The sequence below is a fragment of the Eschscholzia californica genome, unplaced genomic scaffold (genome assembly GCF_041429995.1).
Source record: "Eschscholzia californica isolate CP2 unplaced genomic scaffold, dmEscCali1.0.p SCAF_2, whole genome shotgun sequence".
Taxonomy (NCBI): Eukaryota; Viridiplantae; Streptophyta; class Magnoliopsida; order Ranunculales; family Papaveraceae; genus Eschscholzia; species Eschscholzia californica.
Genome location: NW_028238309.1, coordinates 1,857,743 through 1,873,741, shown reverse-complemented (window position 1 = coordinate 1,873,741; position 15,999 = coordinate 1,857,743). Strand labels below are relative to the sequence as shown.

Below are 15,999 nucleotides of genomic sequence, written 5' to 3'. Positions count from 1 at the left end.
CCACATGTATCAAATTGCATATTACTATGAGTGGAAATCTCGTTTTGTAAATCACAATATGAAAAATCATAATACAGAATATAATTTGAAACATGTATATAAACAAAATATATATGAAATAGATGATACAAAATGTGTTTGGTAATAAACAATTTGTGAAATAGTACAGAAGCTGAAACATAAGTTTGGAGATGAATCCTAAAAAAAGATGAAGATGATGAAACATAACTTTGAATATGAAACGGTACAAATGAAAACATAATGAAAGCAAGAAGATGAAGCTTCAAGATTCTCTAGAGCTTCTTATGAGCATTAACAAACCTTAATGAAGTCTTATCAATCGTTAATGGAGCTTAAAGATGATGAAGAAGAAACCTGAAGATGTAGATGATGAATTGTTCATGACATTTTGTTTCTGACTTTTAAGGTCCCGGTTGTGCGTTACAGTGTGTTTGATGAACCTTCAGAAATAGATGGTGAGGAAACAAGAAATATTGAGAGATCTAGAAAGAGGTAGAGATGTATTATCTCGGTTTCATGTGAGAGGAATAACATGTTTCTAGAGCGAGAAATAGAGGGAAAGACTAATGAAGAAACGGTTTTGGTAAGAGTTCTAAGGAAGGACGGTCAAGGGTATTGATTTGGGGTGGGGTGGGGTGGGGGGGGGGGGGGGGGGGGGGGGATTGATGAGGAGTTGATGAAGAATAAATTTCACGTCTATGAGGATAATTGGGTCCAAAATACTAAAGGACTAAATTTTTTTTTTTTTGTGGGAAGATAAGACCCTAATCCATTTTTGGCTTTTCTTTTGGGACTTATTCACATGGACCCTATTAAATAAAGAACCAGAATCCTATTCTTAAAATGGTAATACCATTTTAATAAAAAAACCTAACTGAAAAAATCTCTAATTTTAGTTTTGGAAAAAGCCTTGCGAGTTTCACCCAAAGCCCTAACTTTAGTTTCGTATAAAATATTGTAAATGATAGAAATTAGATGAAGAAGAGTCATGATTAATTTCATCAAAAATCCTAAGTTTTAATATTTGATCGATAACCCTATTAAATAAAGAACCAAAACCCGAAGATTGAACTAAGATTAAACACGTACAATCAACAAACTGTAGTGAGATGGAAGAAAAGAAACATACTAGAAATCTCGAGCTAATCTCGTTGAAAATTGTCACAAAATTCGGGATTTAGGGTTCCATTTAGCGAGAGAGAAGATTCCTAGGTGATGGATCGAGATCTCGAGAGATGTAAGATGGCCGGTTTCCGGGGAAAATGAACCTATATAGGAGGGCAAAAAAAGAATAAAAACTGCAAGACTTAAAAGAGGACAGTTATGCAAATATTTTGTGGGAGGGGGCAATTTTGCAAACTCAGCAAAATTCCTTATTATCAGTCTTTGACCGAGTGAGTTAACCAGTCAGTTGCCAATAACAAACGATTTAATAACTGACAATGACCAAAATCTAGTAGTTATAACTCCCCTCCCCTGCCCTGTTTTTTCATCTCTCCTCAATACTTACTAAATATTCTTCTCTCTGTTAACCTAGGGTTTTCGGCTAAGAGATAATACAATCAGGAGAAGAGAAATGAATCTAGGGTTTCCTCAATCAGTCTTACATTGGTCTTTGTCAGTCAAAGTCAAGGTCTGCATAGACTAAGTCAAAGCCCGGTTCTATTCTGAAGACACCAACATGTATTCTAAGAGGCAGCTCGTATCCTAGAGGCACTTGCCAAGAAATAAACAAGTTAGTTAGTCTTTTAAACTAAACTTCAAAGTCTGTTAAATGTTAGTTACATTTCTGTTATACAATAAACTAACTATAGCTTCTCTATTATAAAAGCTAAGTTTGTAATCATTTTAAGTGATTGAATAAAATTAGAGTATTTTGAGAAACTCACACACTCTCTCTCTCTGTTTTTTCAAGATTTCAATCTTCTTTAAGCAAGAACAACTCTAACTCAAGAGTTTTCTTCATCATCGATCTTCAAAGAGGAGTCTTTGAGTGTGGAAAAGAAGGGGAATCCATAATCTAGTCAATTCAAGAATTCAAGATTTCAAGATAATGGCCGATCATCTGTCTATACCAAGTAACAAAAAGATCCATAAAATTGAAGATAATGGATCTAAGTACTGTTGTGTATCCTGTTATAAGCAAAATGTGATCACCCACATTGCTTTCAGTGCCGATATCTCACCACACCAGGTAACTCTCTCTCTCTCTCTCTCTCTCTCTTTCTGTCTATATATATATATATATACTATTCAATTTGTCTTGCTTGATAACACTTAAGGGATTGCTATGTGACTTCTTGGTTCGTTTCTTTTTCTTATGGAGCAATTTGTATCTCATATACTATTCAATTTGTCTTGCTTGATAATCGAATCATTTCAGTAAATATAATGTTAGTGTTTATATTCATATTGTTCATTACTTATGAGATATATCTATACGTATTTCATTACTACGCAAATCTAGAGAGGGTCAAATCAGAGTTGTCGATTTCTTATTCTCTCTCAATTTGGATTTGAATTCTGGTTGTCCTTGCATTTTTCACATACCTACAAGTCACTTCAGTTTTATAAATATCATTCTTTCCCGTTTTATTTCATGGTTTTTACCATTCTTTTTCTTAAATGGCAGTTAAAAGACGATGAACCGCCAGCTATATATGACTTCTCTACAATGCTCGAAATGTATTTCTCATCGGCAAAGACGTAAACTCCATCCCATATATAGATATATAAATGATTTTGTGGGTTTAAGATAAATGATTTATCAGTGTTGATCTTAACTTCTGGTTTTTTTTTTTTCTATTTCTAGTGTTAACGTTTACACCGGCACTAAGGTGATCTTTCCACCTTCGGATCCGATAATCATCCTGGACTTGCATTGCAACCAATGCAAAGTAAAACTGGGCTGGATCTCAGTAAGTTGTCATTCTTACAATCTTTAAATCAAAATATAAAATAAGCTTTTTCGTCTTTTTTATTTGCCTTTCACTTGTCTTATGTGTTAGACTACTAACTTGGCCGACACTCGAAAGGACATTTTGATGTGCTCTTCACTTATGCTGCTGCCTCAGTAAAAGCAAAAATGAAGAAGCCATGAAATTTCAATTCACAACAAAAAAAATGAAGTCAAGAAGGGGCTAAATTACTGAGAAGCATAACAATGTACAACCACTCAGGCTTTCAGGAAAGAAGCATACAATTAAAGGACACTATTTTTCTGTTTTTTTTTTTTTTTTTTTTTTTTTTTTGTGGTTTGTATGTTTTAAAACTGGACCTCTCTAGGCTATGAATGTAAAGACTTCAACTATAAACTCATTATTTCCATATTGACAAGTAAAAGATGGTGTTGAAGGGATAGATTGCAGTACCAATTTCCGCCTTTTTTTGGATCCGTTGTTGTTCGTTGTGAGGAGGCTGGACTCTCTTACTGTTAGGAGAAGCATTCTTTACTCCAGAACCACGTAATGAATTGTCGAGGAGTTGAACCTCATGAGTTTCATCTTCACGACTGTTATGAATGTTACTTTAACTCGAACGGTACAAGGCATGAAAATCTCGATTTTATCGCTTGGCTGGAAGATGGATAAGCAGACGAGCTCGTGGAGGGTACTGAAGATGGTTGGAGCTTCAGACTAGAAGTAAAGCAAAACAAAATAGTAACCAAATCAACAAATAAAAAGTATTTTGTAAAGTTCAGATCAAAATGGGGTTGAAATCAAACCTGTGGTTTTGCAAGATGGAGTTATAGGCGGAATAAGATCCGAATCTTTCACTTCCTCGTTCTGCGAAGCTCTTGTCGTGCATATGAATAGAAAGCTCCCCATCCTGGACAAGCAGTTATGAGATAAGATTTGTGTTATAGTGTATTCAAGAAAAGGCAAATTTCAAACCACCTCGCTAATATAATAAAGACATCACTAGCTTTAGCTAATGTTTACTATTGTTAACAGAATATGCCAAGATAGATTAAGTACTGCATTCAGTTAAAGATTACGGTATATATTTTCGTAGAACTCTTAAAACTTTTAACAAAAAAGTAGTGAATCTACACGTGCTATTCAACTAAGTAAATACACAAATGCAATTAAGTTACGGAAAAACAGTACTTTTTCGAGATTCTTCCAGGTTTATTCAAGGACGTATTTTCCTGGTCCCGGAACGCTTTTAGGTTAGGTCGGGTTTGGAGTCGGAAAAATGAAGTCAAATCTGGTTATATTGATGTATAAACAAAAATATACCTGATGACCTTCTTGGATCGTTATCTCTGAAAGTATATGGCCTTCAAGTGATGTTATATTGTCCTTCAAAGAATCTATGACAAGCAAATATGCAGCTAATGTCAACTTCATCACTTCACTTTCACCTTCCAAGCCACTAAGTCTTTCTCTCCGCTGCTTGATCTCTGCTTCTTTGGAAGTGTTTTCATCTTCAAGATTCTTGCATGAAACAACAACCTCACGTACCTTCGATTCAAATAGATGTGAGCAGACAGTAGACATCTGAAGGTCAGTATATAGGGTGGTAGCATCGGCCTCCTGTAGCTGAACCTCTTTTTCGAGCTCAAAATTCAATTTCTTTTCTCTTAGTTTGCAATCTTCAATTTCTTTCTGCAGTTTCAACAATTCTAACTCTGATTCCTCATGAGCTTCTTTACAGAATCTAATCTCTTTCATCAAATGAGTATTATCTTCCAGCTCCTTGAGATTCTGCTTTTCTAACTCCTCTCTTATCACCCTTGCCTCGTCGGTTTCCATCTTCAAATGTATCATACCTCCAAGTAACTCTTCGTTTTCACTCTGTATAGCTTTGAGTTTATGTTCGGCTTCTGAAAACTCCAACTCCTTCCGACTAAGCATATCCTTTTCTCTCTCAAGTAGACGAATCATCTGGTCATTCGTGTCCCTGGCTGTGTTCAATTCATCCTCTAACTTCACAACTGAACTCGTTAGATGAACATTTTCCATTTCGACAATTTCCAACTTTTTCCCACTTGTAGCAACCTCTTTCTCGAGGTCACTTCTAACCCCATGAAGACGGTCCATATTTTCACCTAGCACTTCTATTTCCAAAGACTTCTCAGTGCAATAACTCTTCAAGATCAAAGAAATGTTGCCAAGAGTCATAGCTTCCCCAAGAATAAGACCGTTCTCCTCTTGTAGTACGAAATTTTCTTCCTCCAAATCCGAGCCTTCCTTCATTAAAGATTTATTTTCTTCTTGTACCTTGTAATTTTCACATTCCAATCTACGGTGTGATTCCTTTAAATCCGACAATGTTCCATATAGATTTTCCACTTCTGCCTTTAGAACTTTCTCCTGATTTCACGTCCAGTCTCAACTGTTCATTCGTATCAAGGAGTTCTTGTTTCTCCCTCTGCAGCAGCATTAGTTCCTCTGACCTTATCTTGAACTTGTAATCAAGGTTGTTTGTTGCGGACTTGATATCTGATGCCTCTATTCTCAGATTCTAATCTAGCAAGAACTTCTCTCAGATTTTGAGCTTCGATTTCGGCCTTACTTGCTCGACGTGCAGTTCTTCAGCTTCCTCCTCGGCCAGAGAAACTTTTGAGTCCAAATTAGATATCATGTCTAAGCACTGTTTGTATTGAACAAGACCGGCTTCATTTTCAGATTGTAATTCCACAAAGGCTTCTTGTAGAATTTGAGCTTCTGTTTCAGCTTTACTTGCTCGCTCGTGAAGTCCTTGAGCATCCTTCTCAGCCTGAGATATTCTAGTCTCAAGATCGGTTATCGTTTCCAAAGACACTTTATATTGAACAAGACAGGCTTCCTTTTCAGATTCTAACCTAGCCTGGGTTTCCCTTAGGGTTTGACCTCAGTTTCAGCTTTAGTAGCACTGCTATTAAGTCCTTCAGCGTTCTCTTTCGCCCGAGAAACTTCCATCTCCATATTAGCTATCCTTTCCAACCACTGTTTGTATTGAAAAAGACTGGCTTCTTTCAGCCTCTTGTTTAGCTAGAGCTTGCTTTAGAAATTGAACTTCAGTTTTGGCTTTACCAGCTCTCTCCTGATATTGTCCAGAATCCTTCTCGACAAGAGTAATTTTGTTCTCCAGATTAGATATCCTCTCTAAACACTGCTTGTATTGAAGAAGACCTGCTCATTCATCAAATTCTCTGGAATCCTCTTGTGCACGAGAAACTTCAGTTTCCAAATTGGAAATGACGATGGAGAATAATACCTGTAAGATTTTCTTGAAGCCTTCTTAGGGCTTATATGACTATCCCACCACCACGAATATAAACGTCTCGATTCACTATGTATCGATGTAGCCATGATTGCAGCTAAAAGTACAAAAGAAATCTGATCTATAGGAAAATGATTTGTTGATGAAGTACCCACAGAATTGAAATTTGTAATTGCCCTTTTTTAAGTACCCAAATCCCAACAAAAAGCACACAATTTTGTTTCTTTTTTGTTTTTCATAGTTAAAAAATCAATGATGTCTTTTTCAAATTAGGGCTAGAAACTAAAAAGATCCTTTTCAACAAAAAAAAAAAAAAAAAAAACTAAAAAGATCCGTATTAATAGTAAAATAGGCAAATGGAATCATTCTTTTCTATCGCAAGCAGGTCGTACGGTGGTAATTTCCTCCGTGGTGGCAGCAGTACCCCGATACCAGATGCAATGTTTCGCGCTCCCAAAGAGCGTCAACAAACGCATTATGACTATTCAAAAGTCGTTCTGGTGGGGTAAGCCCAAAGGTATATGTACTAAATCTTGGTCTTCAATCAGCCTTCCTAAAAGGCTAGGTGGACTGGGCATTCACATCCCAGAGATAGATAACATAGCGTTTCTGAGTAAACTTGCCTGGAGAATTCTTACAGAACCTAACGCGGCTTGGGTGAAGGTGATGAAAGCTAAGTATTATCCCAAAAAGGCAACTCCCAGTCCTGCAAAGTCGCATCAGTCTTGGATATGGAAAAATATTAGCAAACACATAAAGCAAGTCCGAAATCTTTCTTGCTGGGATATCCATAATGGTCATAACATCAAGATTTGGGACGAGAAATGGATACCCAACATGGTTAACCCACTGATAAATTCGACTAACTCCAACCTCGTCAAAGTCGAACAACTGATTACGAATGGCTCTTGGGACGAGAATATCTTAAACAATACATTCGACTCCAACACTATTAATTTGATCAAATCCATCCCCATTGACCCCGAGGGAAACGATCAACTCAGATGGACCCTGACGGAATCCGGTAATTTCACTATTAAATCGATGTATGATCACATAAGAACGAGAAATCTTCCTACACCTTCGGCTAATGTTAATTGGAAATTTATCTGGACCCTACCCACTATCCCTAGAATCCAAATGTTTATTTGGAAAGTTTGCACCGAGTCTCTACCAGTGAAAAGCAGAATCGGAAAATACATCGGAAACAACTTCATGTGTACCAAATGCACGATAGTTGAAACTATTGAACATGCTCTTTTACATTGCCCCATGGCAAGAAACATTTGGTTCCATTTCAATGTTATCTCTGAGAGGATCTCGTCTATCAAAGAGTGGATCTTCTCGTGGCAAGATTCCACCCAAACTAATACTACTAATGGAACACATTTTGCTACTATCCTCTGGAATATTTGGAAACTGCGGTGCGACAATTGTTTCCAACATACCATAAATGAGATCAATACGGTTCTTACAGCGATAAAAAGTTTTCCGGAAAAATTGAACCTCAAGGTTAAAAATAACAGAATGCAAATAGAAGAGTGGAAACCTCTAGTAGACCCTTATCTTAAAATCAATGTTGACGCCTCTTTCGTGTCGGTTGAGGCCTCCATCGGCACAGGGCTTATAGTTCACAACGGGGATTCCAGATTTGTGGCAGCTCAGGCCTCCACAGCTAGAGCTAGAAATAGCGAAGAAAGCGAAGCGATAGCTATACTCAAAGGTCTACAATGGGCAGAAGATCATAATCAGGAGTACATTATATTAGAAAGTGACAATATCAACTTAATCAAGCATCTTCAAGATAGTCGACACTTCATACAATGACAATCTAAGGTATATATGGATAGAATAAGAGCAGTCAAAGATAGACTTAAGCATGTTGTCCTTAGCCACACCAAAAGACAGAAGAACGAGCAAGCCGACAAATTAGCTAAATGGGCAAGGAAGAAAAATAGATCCAAGATCTGGAAGAATGTACCTTCTTTTTTAATTTCTAAGTACTATAATAGCTTACTGATTTAAATTAATGGATTATTCAACAAAAAAAAAAACTAAAAAGATCCGTTCAACAAAAAAAAGAAAAAACTAAAAAGATCCGTTCAACAAAAAAAACTAAAAAGATCCTCTCATGTGTGTAAATCACAAAGATGTAGATTTTCATGTGGAGGAAATCCAATGTGGATTTAATTGTATAATATTTGGATTTTTTGTAATTATTAACAATAACTAATAAGAATTTATAATTTAATAGAAATATTGCCCTTAAAATTCAGTATAAATTTTTTTAATAATTAGTCATTATTTGATGAAGCTTACAAAACTCATGCTGAATTATAAAAAAAAAAATTTCAAGAAAAAAATTGTTAAAGCTTTTAAAGAGATTTTTTTATCCCAGGAAAAGATCAACCATCAACCAAACATATAAAAATTTTATGTAAACATGAGTTTTTTTTTTGCTGAAAGTTTCAATCGAATTGTATTTTTTTTTTCTTTGTGAGATATCGACTACGACCTACATTAATCGTTACAAGACATTGATACATCATGTAAAGGATTAATGACTATTTAAACCAATATTATTTTGTGTTTTTCTACTCATTTTCAATATTATTTTGACCTTTAATGAAAGAAATTAAAGACCAACAACATTAAAAAAAGTTTGACAAATGCATTACATTGTTTATACCTTTAATAACGTTATATAGTATATAATATTAAGAAGTCAACTTAAATAATTCAGTATTTCATCAAAAAAAACTTAAATAATTCAGAGTACCATTGGGCTAGATGGGTCCAAATTGTAGAAATAACTTTTTTTATCATTCTTGGGGTGGTCTTCTTCTCTCTCTTCAACCTTTATAATATTAACTTGAAGGTGGTTATTATTTTAGAGACTCTCTTCAAAATTATTATTTTTTGGTTAATTCCGTTTTGGCCCCCGATTTGTGACCAACTGGCCGTTTTAGCCCCCATAAGTGTCCGGCAGTTCGTTTTGGCCCCAAGGGCCAAATTTTTGACGAAATTATCCTCGGGGGCCAAAACAGAATTATTTCTGAAAAAGGGTAAAAACAAAAAAAAGCCACATCACCCCTTTCTTTATCATCCACTTCACCTTATCTCTCCTCCATCTCACCACCTCCTCTCCACCTCACCCTTCTTCTCCGGCAATAGGTTGCCGGCCGGAATAAAAAATTCCGGCCGGCCACCTTTAAAAAAAAAAAAAAATTCTCTTTCTCTCTCTTCTTCTTCTTTCTCTCTCTTACTCTTCTTCTTCTTTCTCTCTCTTTTCTTCTTCTTCTTCTTTCTCTCTCTCTTCCTCTTCTTTACTCTCTCCCTCTCTCTTTACAAGTCCGGCGAAGGGGAGGATCCCCTTCGCCGGACGTCTGGTTTCCAGACCTTCACGGTCTGGAAACCAGACTTTGAAGGCCTGGAAACCAGGCCGTGAAGGTCTGGTTTCCAGACCTTCGTCTGGATCTGGAGTTCCAGATCCAGACGAATCTGGAAAGGGGATTCCAGATTCGTCTGGATCTGGAACTCCAGATCCAGACGAAGGTCTGGAAACCAGACCTTCACGGCCTGGTTTCCAGGCCTTCAAAGTCTGGTTTCCAGACCGTGAAGGTCTGGAAACCAGACGTCCGGCGAAGGGGATCCTCCCCTTCGCCGGACTTGTAAAGAGAGAGGGAGAGAGTAAAGAAGAGGAAGAGAGAGAGAAAGAAGAAGAAGAAGAAAAGAGAGAGAAAGAAGAAGAAGAAAAGAGAGAGAAAGAAGAAGAAGAAGAGTAAGAGAGAGAAATTTTTTTTTTTTTTTTAAAGGTGGCCGGCCGGAATAAAAATTCCGGCCGGCAACCTTTCGCCGGAGAAGAAGGGTGAGGTGGACAGAGGGTGAGGTGGACAGAGGTGATGTAATAATTGTTATATGAGGTGGACAAAGAAAAAGAAAAAAAATAAATTACAGAAATGCCATGGGGGTAGAATTGGGAGGTTGGAAAAAATTTGGGGCCAATTAGGAAATTTTTGGGGCCAAAACGAACTGCCGGACACTTATGGGGGCTAAAACGGCCAGTTGGTCACAAATCGGGGGCTAAAACGGAATTAACCCATTATTTTTTGTTGAAACGTAGCTTAGTTACAAAACAAAATATCAAAGAGACTATATATCACCTTTGTAACACGTTATTTCGCTAGAACATGAAAAACTCATGTTCTTTCCAACTGAACTACTTACAAGAGTTATTACTTAGTAAGTACATCACCAGCCATATTTTGCTTATTTTTGCATTTAACAACGCCATTTAGTCTAAAAATGGGGCTAATCATAACTTGAAAGTTGATGAGATCGGCTCCTAGTGGTCTAGACGTTTTTTTTTCTACATGTTCGGATCAATGGCAACTGACCGCATCCATTTTCACGCCGAATAGCATATGTGTCTTTGCATAGTAAAACATACTTTTTTCTAGTCTTGTTCAATTGACCATGACAAGGGAAGTAGTGCCTTTAAAATTTTCTCTGAAGCTTCAAAACAATCCAAGTATGATAACCAAACAAAAGAGCAGATTGATTTTACATGTGATAAAATTACATACAATATACAAGATAGATGACAGAAATACTACTTACATAGAAACCTTATTTAATGAGCTAAACCTCGAACTTTGATTTGTTTAACTCAAGCTATTAGCAGTAGATCTTTACGTGATACAGTTGACGTGAAAGCATTCTATCATATTCATATGTGGTGAAAGTCTATGGCGTATTCCAACTTAAAGGTCAAGGGTTCGAGGCACACGCTTACCAATTCGAGAAAAAGAAAGTCTATGGCGTATTAGCTCGAACTACTCACTAAATCATAGATCACTTGTACTAACTAAGCATGCCTATGAATGTAAAGATTTCCAACTACTTTATTTAAGTTTCACCATAAACTCATTATTTCCATATTGAGAAGTGAGAGATAGTGTTGAAGGGATAGATTGCAGTACCAATTTCCGCCTTTTTTGGATCCGTTGTTGTTCGTTGTGAGGAGGCTGGACTCTCTTACTGTTAGGAGAAGCATTCTTTACTCCGGAACTACGTAACGAATTGTCTAGTTGAACCTCATGAGTTTCATCTTCATGACTGTTATGAATGTTTAACTTGAATGGTACAGGGCATGGAAATCTCGATTTTATCGTTTGGCTGGAAGATGGATAGGCAGACGAACTCGTGGAGGGTACTGACGATGGTTGGAGCTTCAGACTAGAAGAAAAGCAAAAGAAAATAGTAACCAAACCAACAAATAAAAGTATTTTGTATAATTCAGATCAAAATGGGGTTGAAATCAAACCTGGGGTTTTGTAAAGATGGAGTTATAGGCGGAATAAGATCTGAATCTTTCACTTCCTCGTTCTGCATTTCGTTATTTAGCGAATTTTCATCAACCATTTTCTCTTCACAGCTTTCCGTTTCTCCCTCTTCTACTCCTATATATGAAGTGAAATATGTAGTTCATCAACGTACATGATAACTAATGAAATTTTAAAATCGAAATTTGGTTATATCACAAATTAGGCCAAATATCAACTAGCCATATAAAGTATAAACATATAAAAACAAGTCATTGCATTATAATTGATCATAAGAATCACCAAAAAACACTCACCATAGTTTCTACCAAATGTATTTTGACACCCCTGACATCTACAGCTAATCGAGCAACCCACGCTACCCTTTAAGACGAATAACCATAGCTGAGTTACAAAAGGTAAACCAATATGCAAGGAATAAAGAATGAGGCAAGAGGCAAAACCTGAAAGCATTCACAGTATTTCTTGAGGCAACTTGATTTCTTGCAGTTGCATCCCCTTATATGCCGAGCTGAAGTCAGCAATTTGCCGGTTTCTTCCTATACAAACAAATAGAAAGAAAACTGAGACTTATGAACAGAAAATATGATGCTAGTGTGAAGTTATAGTTTATCTTCATACCCTTATTCGATCAGCAGATTCAGAATTCCTAATCACTTTTGGAGCAAATGCAAGAGGATTACGAGATTCAATATGCTTTCGAGTTGCCAGAACAATGTCTTCGTGAATAGGCTTGTTAAAGCATTCTTGACACGAACAAGGCTCTATACAGTAAATACCAGCAGCAAAACATTCACAGTATCTGCATGGCATAGTAAGTTTACCCAATAAACCATGAGAACTAAACCATTAAGATTAAGTACCCCATAAAAGATGAAAAATTGAATATCGCTAGATGAGCTAACTTGCATTCGCAATCTAAGAACAGGAAAAGAAAAACTTTCAGCTTCTAGAGTTTCATCACTTCATGTGAAAAATGAGTTGAGAGAAAACCAAAATGAAAATGCTGCATGGGCAGGAGTTTGAACAGTTTCCGTGAATATCTGCAATCTGCATCTCGGTATCTAAAATAGATCTGATACATAGAGATAGAAACCTAGCATAAACCGAAATACATTAATGGGAAATTCGATAATTTTAAGTAACTCACAGCTTCAAACATTTTGACTTTTTACAGCTGCAGCGTTTGCAACCTTCATGGTGTCCATCATCTTCAAGTCCGTGTCTGCATGTAATAAGCTAGAAATTAAATAACATAAAGATTCAAATAACATAAGCTACAAAGAAAATGCAAAGAACTAAAATTGATCAAGAGATGTTAGAACATGTATGCATGCCTTTGCTTGTTTTGGTTAAACTCATCACAAACTCCAAATGCAGACTGAGAAGTATCTTGCACCATCACAGCCCCATTGCCGGCATCACACGTCTCTGGTTCGCTAGATTTTGTCTCAACCAAGTTTTCATTTATAGGTTTTTCCTTAGAGGATAGGTAAAGGCCAGAAACAGAAGTACTTGGGATGCATATTAATTGTTTCCCTGAAGCCACAGCTTCTCCAATGACAACTTTGCGGTTCATTGTGGTAGCTGCAAGTGCATTCAAGTGTATACCGATACCAGGTAGCACACTCAGTGAAGGACCTACAGTCTTGAAGGAAACTAGTTCTTTATCGTCAGAAGTAATTGTTGCATCACATTTTTGTGAAATTGAAGAACTGATACTCAGATCAGCCTCGGCTTTCTTTTCATTAGCACCTTCCATCTCGAAGATGAGGCATCGCCTAAGCGTACCTCTTTGCTGCTGAGCGTTGCCCTGCATGTATTTTACACAAAACCCCTTTAGGCATATCAAGGTAGAAATGCATTAATCTTCACGAGAAAACCTAGTAGCTTACCTCGTATGCAAATGTTTTATCGTCTTTAGCTATTTCATCCACACCCAGATCATTAACCTCTGGCCCACTACGAGAAGCACCCGAATTTGGATAACCTTTACCATCAAGTTCTTTCTGCTCCACGGTTTCTGTTGGTTGATTTGAAAGTTCTTCTACTTCACGTTGTTCAGTGTGGCCAGCCATATTAATAGGTTTTGTTTTCTGTGAACCACAATTTATGTCTTCCGCGAGTTTTGATGAGAGACTCTGTTGTTGCTCCTTAGGAAGATCCATGCTGGTGGAAGAATCAAATGTCAAGAGATCAGAAGCGTCATTACTATAACTTTCCCATTCACGTCTCCTTTCTTTAGTTTGATCCAGCCGACAAAGCCCAGCCAACTCCACTTCAGTATCTAATGAATGTTGACTCTCTACTGAGATATCTCCAGCAAGTTGGGCCAGCGACCCTGATGAGCAATCCACTACCGAAACAGGTTCAACGTTAATATCACCGCCAATCAGGTTACTCCTAGGCAGATCAGTGGCATTCTCTAAGCTGTCACTAGGTGGATGGTTGGTGATTTCTTGAGTAGAATTCCCTGGATCAAATATCTCGTGTGGGTGGTTCAGACAAGTGTACCTCTTGATAGTATCCAAAACCCCTGCAATTGGATTTCCTTCATCTCCATTTTCAGAAGAATCGGGTTCTGATAGTTCAGAAAATCCATGCCTATAACAGAAGAATAAATCATACAGCAGATATGCATCGAATTCAAATCACGGCTTTTCAGCACATATATCGAACCCAATAAGCACAATTACCTTTCGAAGAGTTTCGGTTGCTTTTGCGAAACGATGTACGGTGACATAAACATGGATTGAGGGGATGCGAAACTAAGCCAGTTGATTGTCTGAGAATACTTAACTGGCTTAATGGGAGAAAGACTGTTGAGATAGCTAAATACGGGAGACTCCTGCATGTTAAACAGTGAAAGAAAATTGCTTTTGTTTTAAAATTATGAAGACGTTAAAGATGCGAGACTAGCATTACCTAACAATTTGAGAACGTGAAATAGTAAAAGTCTTAAACCATGACTAGATTAAGAAAATTAATTAAACAAGAGACATGATTTTCTTTCAATTGATTTCGCATTTCTTACTCCCATAGTGATTGTTTTTTTTTTCCTTTAGTCAGATCTGAATTCTGACTCAAGGTCTAAACTGAACAACCGCAATTCAGATTGTTAGTTTTTGTCTGACTCTTGACGTCTGACTCGTCTAAATAGTTGATTGGGGTTGATTTCGGGTCCAGTTGATTCAGATGCAGACGAGTCACATTCAGAAAAACAAATAAAAGAACACCACCTTAGCCTAGAGGGCATACGAAAATTCCTGTCTAGAAACAGAAACATAGAATCCATCTTGTTGGTGAACGAAAAACTTATTTTTCATATACTAAAAACATAATCTACATCACTCGAATCACATCCAAACTCTTGTTCCTTTCTATCTTGTTATTATTTAATTTGAAAACAAGTTTGAGCACCTAGAATTTTATGAGCTCTTAACCTTTCCAACGAAAAATCTCAATATCCAAATAGACTCATGAAAAGCTCTAAGACCTCAAAAATAAGGTAAATTTAATAAACTTGAACAACTTAAACGCACAAGGGTTCAAATAACAGATAACAAATCAAACCCCCTTATGAACGAAAATTACTACTCCATATTTTTCTTCAAATCAAACTCAATACAACCCTAGACACTCAAGAAACAAACGGAATTTCGTTATATATCATGGAAAAAATTAAGAACTACTACTAATTCCAACTTTACCATATGAATTAGAAACAAAATTAAACATGAAACAAAGATCATTACCTCAAAGTTAGAAATTAGAGTACCGATCTTCTGTTTGCGCTTAGGAGTATCCAAATCGAAATCCATTAGAAGAAAATTTGAAACGAAGAACTTCTCTTGGAAATGATTTGTTTACTTCTCTCTCTCTCTCTCTCTCTCTCTCTCCTTTGAAGAAGAAGGAGCGGGAAGGCGGGAACAATTAAAAATGATTGTCGGTTTAGACTTTAGAGAGAGAGAGAGAGAAAGTAACCCTACATTATATATAATATACCCTTTTAAAAAACGTTTTATCTTCCACTTTTCACAGTGAACTTTTCACACGGTTTTATTTTATATAACGAGTCGGGAAGCGAAGTGGCAAAATTTCCCGCTTTATTTTAGCTTCTTCGTTTAGGTTGTTTTTCGGATTCAGTTATTTCGGGCAGTTAAATTAGGAGTCATATTTGCACCGTTCCGTTTTATTATAATAATAAATGTGGTTACACGACTTTATATTGAGTCAGGTAAATCACGGGGTACCCGCTATTGGAGTGGAACCCCACTAGTAAATGCCAATCATCTTGCCAAAATATATGTCATTAAATGTGTTTAGTAAAGATGTTTAAAACTTTTTTTTGTTGAAAAAGATGTTTAAAACTTGAAAAGAAATGTTTTGACAAAATATATCTAACTAAATTTTGAATTAGTTG

General features: G+C 36.6%; 1 protein-coding gene across 2 annotated transcripts; it reads right to left on the bottom strand.

Moving 5' to 3' along the window:
- Window positions 1-3,145: 3,145 nt before the first annotated feature.
- Window positions 3,146-15,529, bottom strand: LOC147555136 (protein tesmin/TSO1-like CXC 2). 2 transcript variants are annotated; one of them, XM_086661135.1, is made up of 12 exons: window positions 15,332-15,529; window positions 14,273-14,424; window positions 13,472-14,180; window positions 12,914-13,389; window positions 12,727-12,801; window positions 12,198-12,378; window positions 12,020-12,115; window positions 11,873-11,939; window positions 11,558-11,693; window positions 11,214-11,469; window positions 3,746-3,849; window positions 3,146-3,656 (listed from the first exon to the last, which is right to left on the bottom strand). In XM_086661135.1, exons 1-12 carry the CDS (start codon window positions 15,395-15,397, stop codon window positions 3,545-3,547), a joined length of 2,430 nt encoding a protein of 809 aa, XP_086517261.1. In that variant the 5' UTR covers window positions 15,398-15,529; the 3' UTR covers window positions 3,146-3,544. The 2 variants fall into 2 exon arrangements, with proteins under 2 accessions (XP_086517261.1, XP_086517262.1); XM_086661136.1 differs by lacking the exons at window positions 3,146-3,656; window positions 3,746-3,849 and having other exon boundaries at window positions 11,060-11,469; window positions 11,558-11,687.
- Window positions 15,530-15,999: the final 470 nt, after the last annotated feature.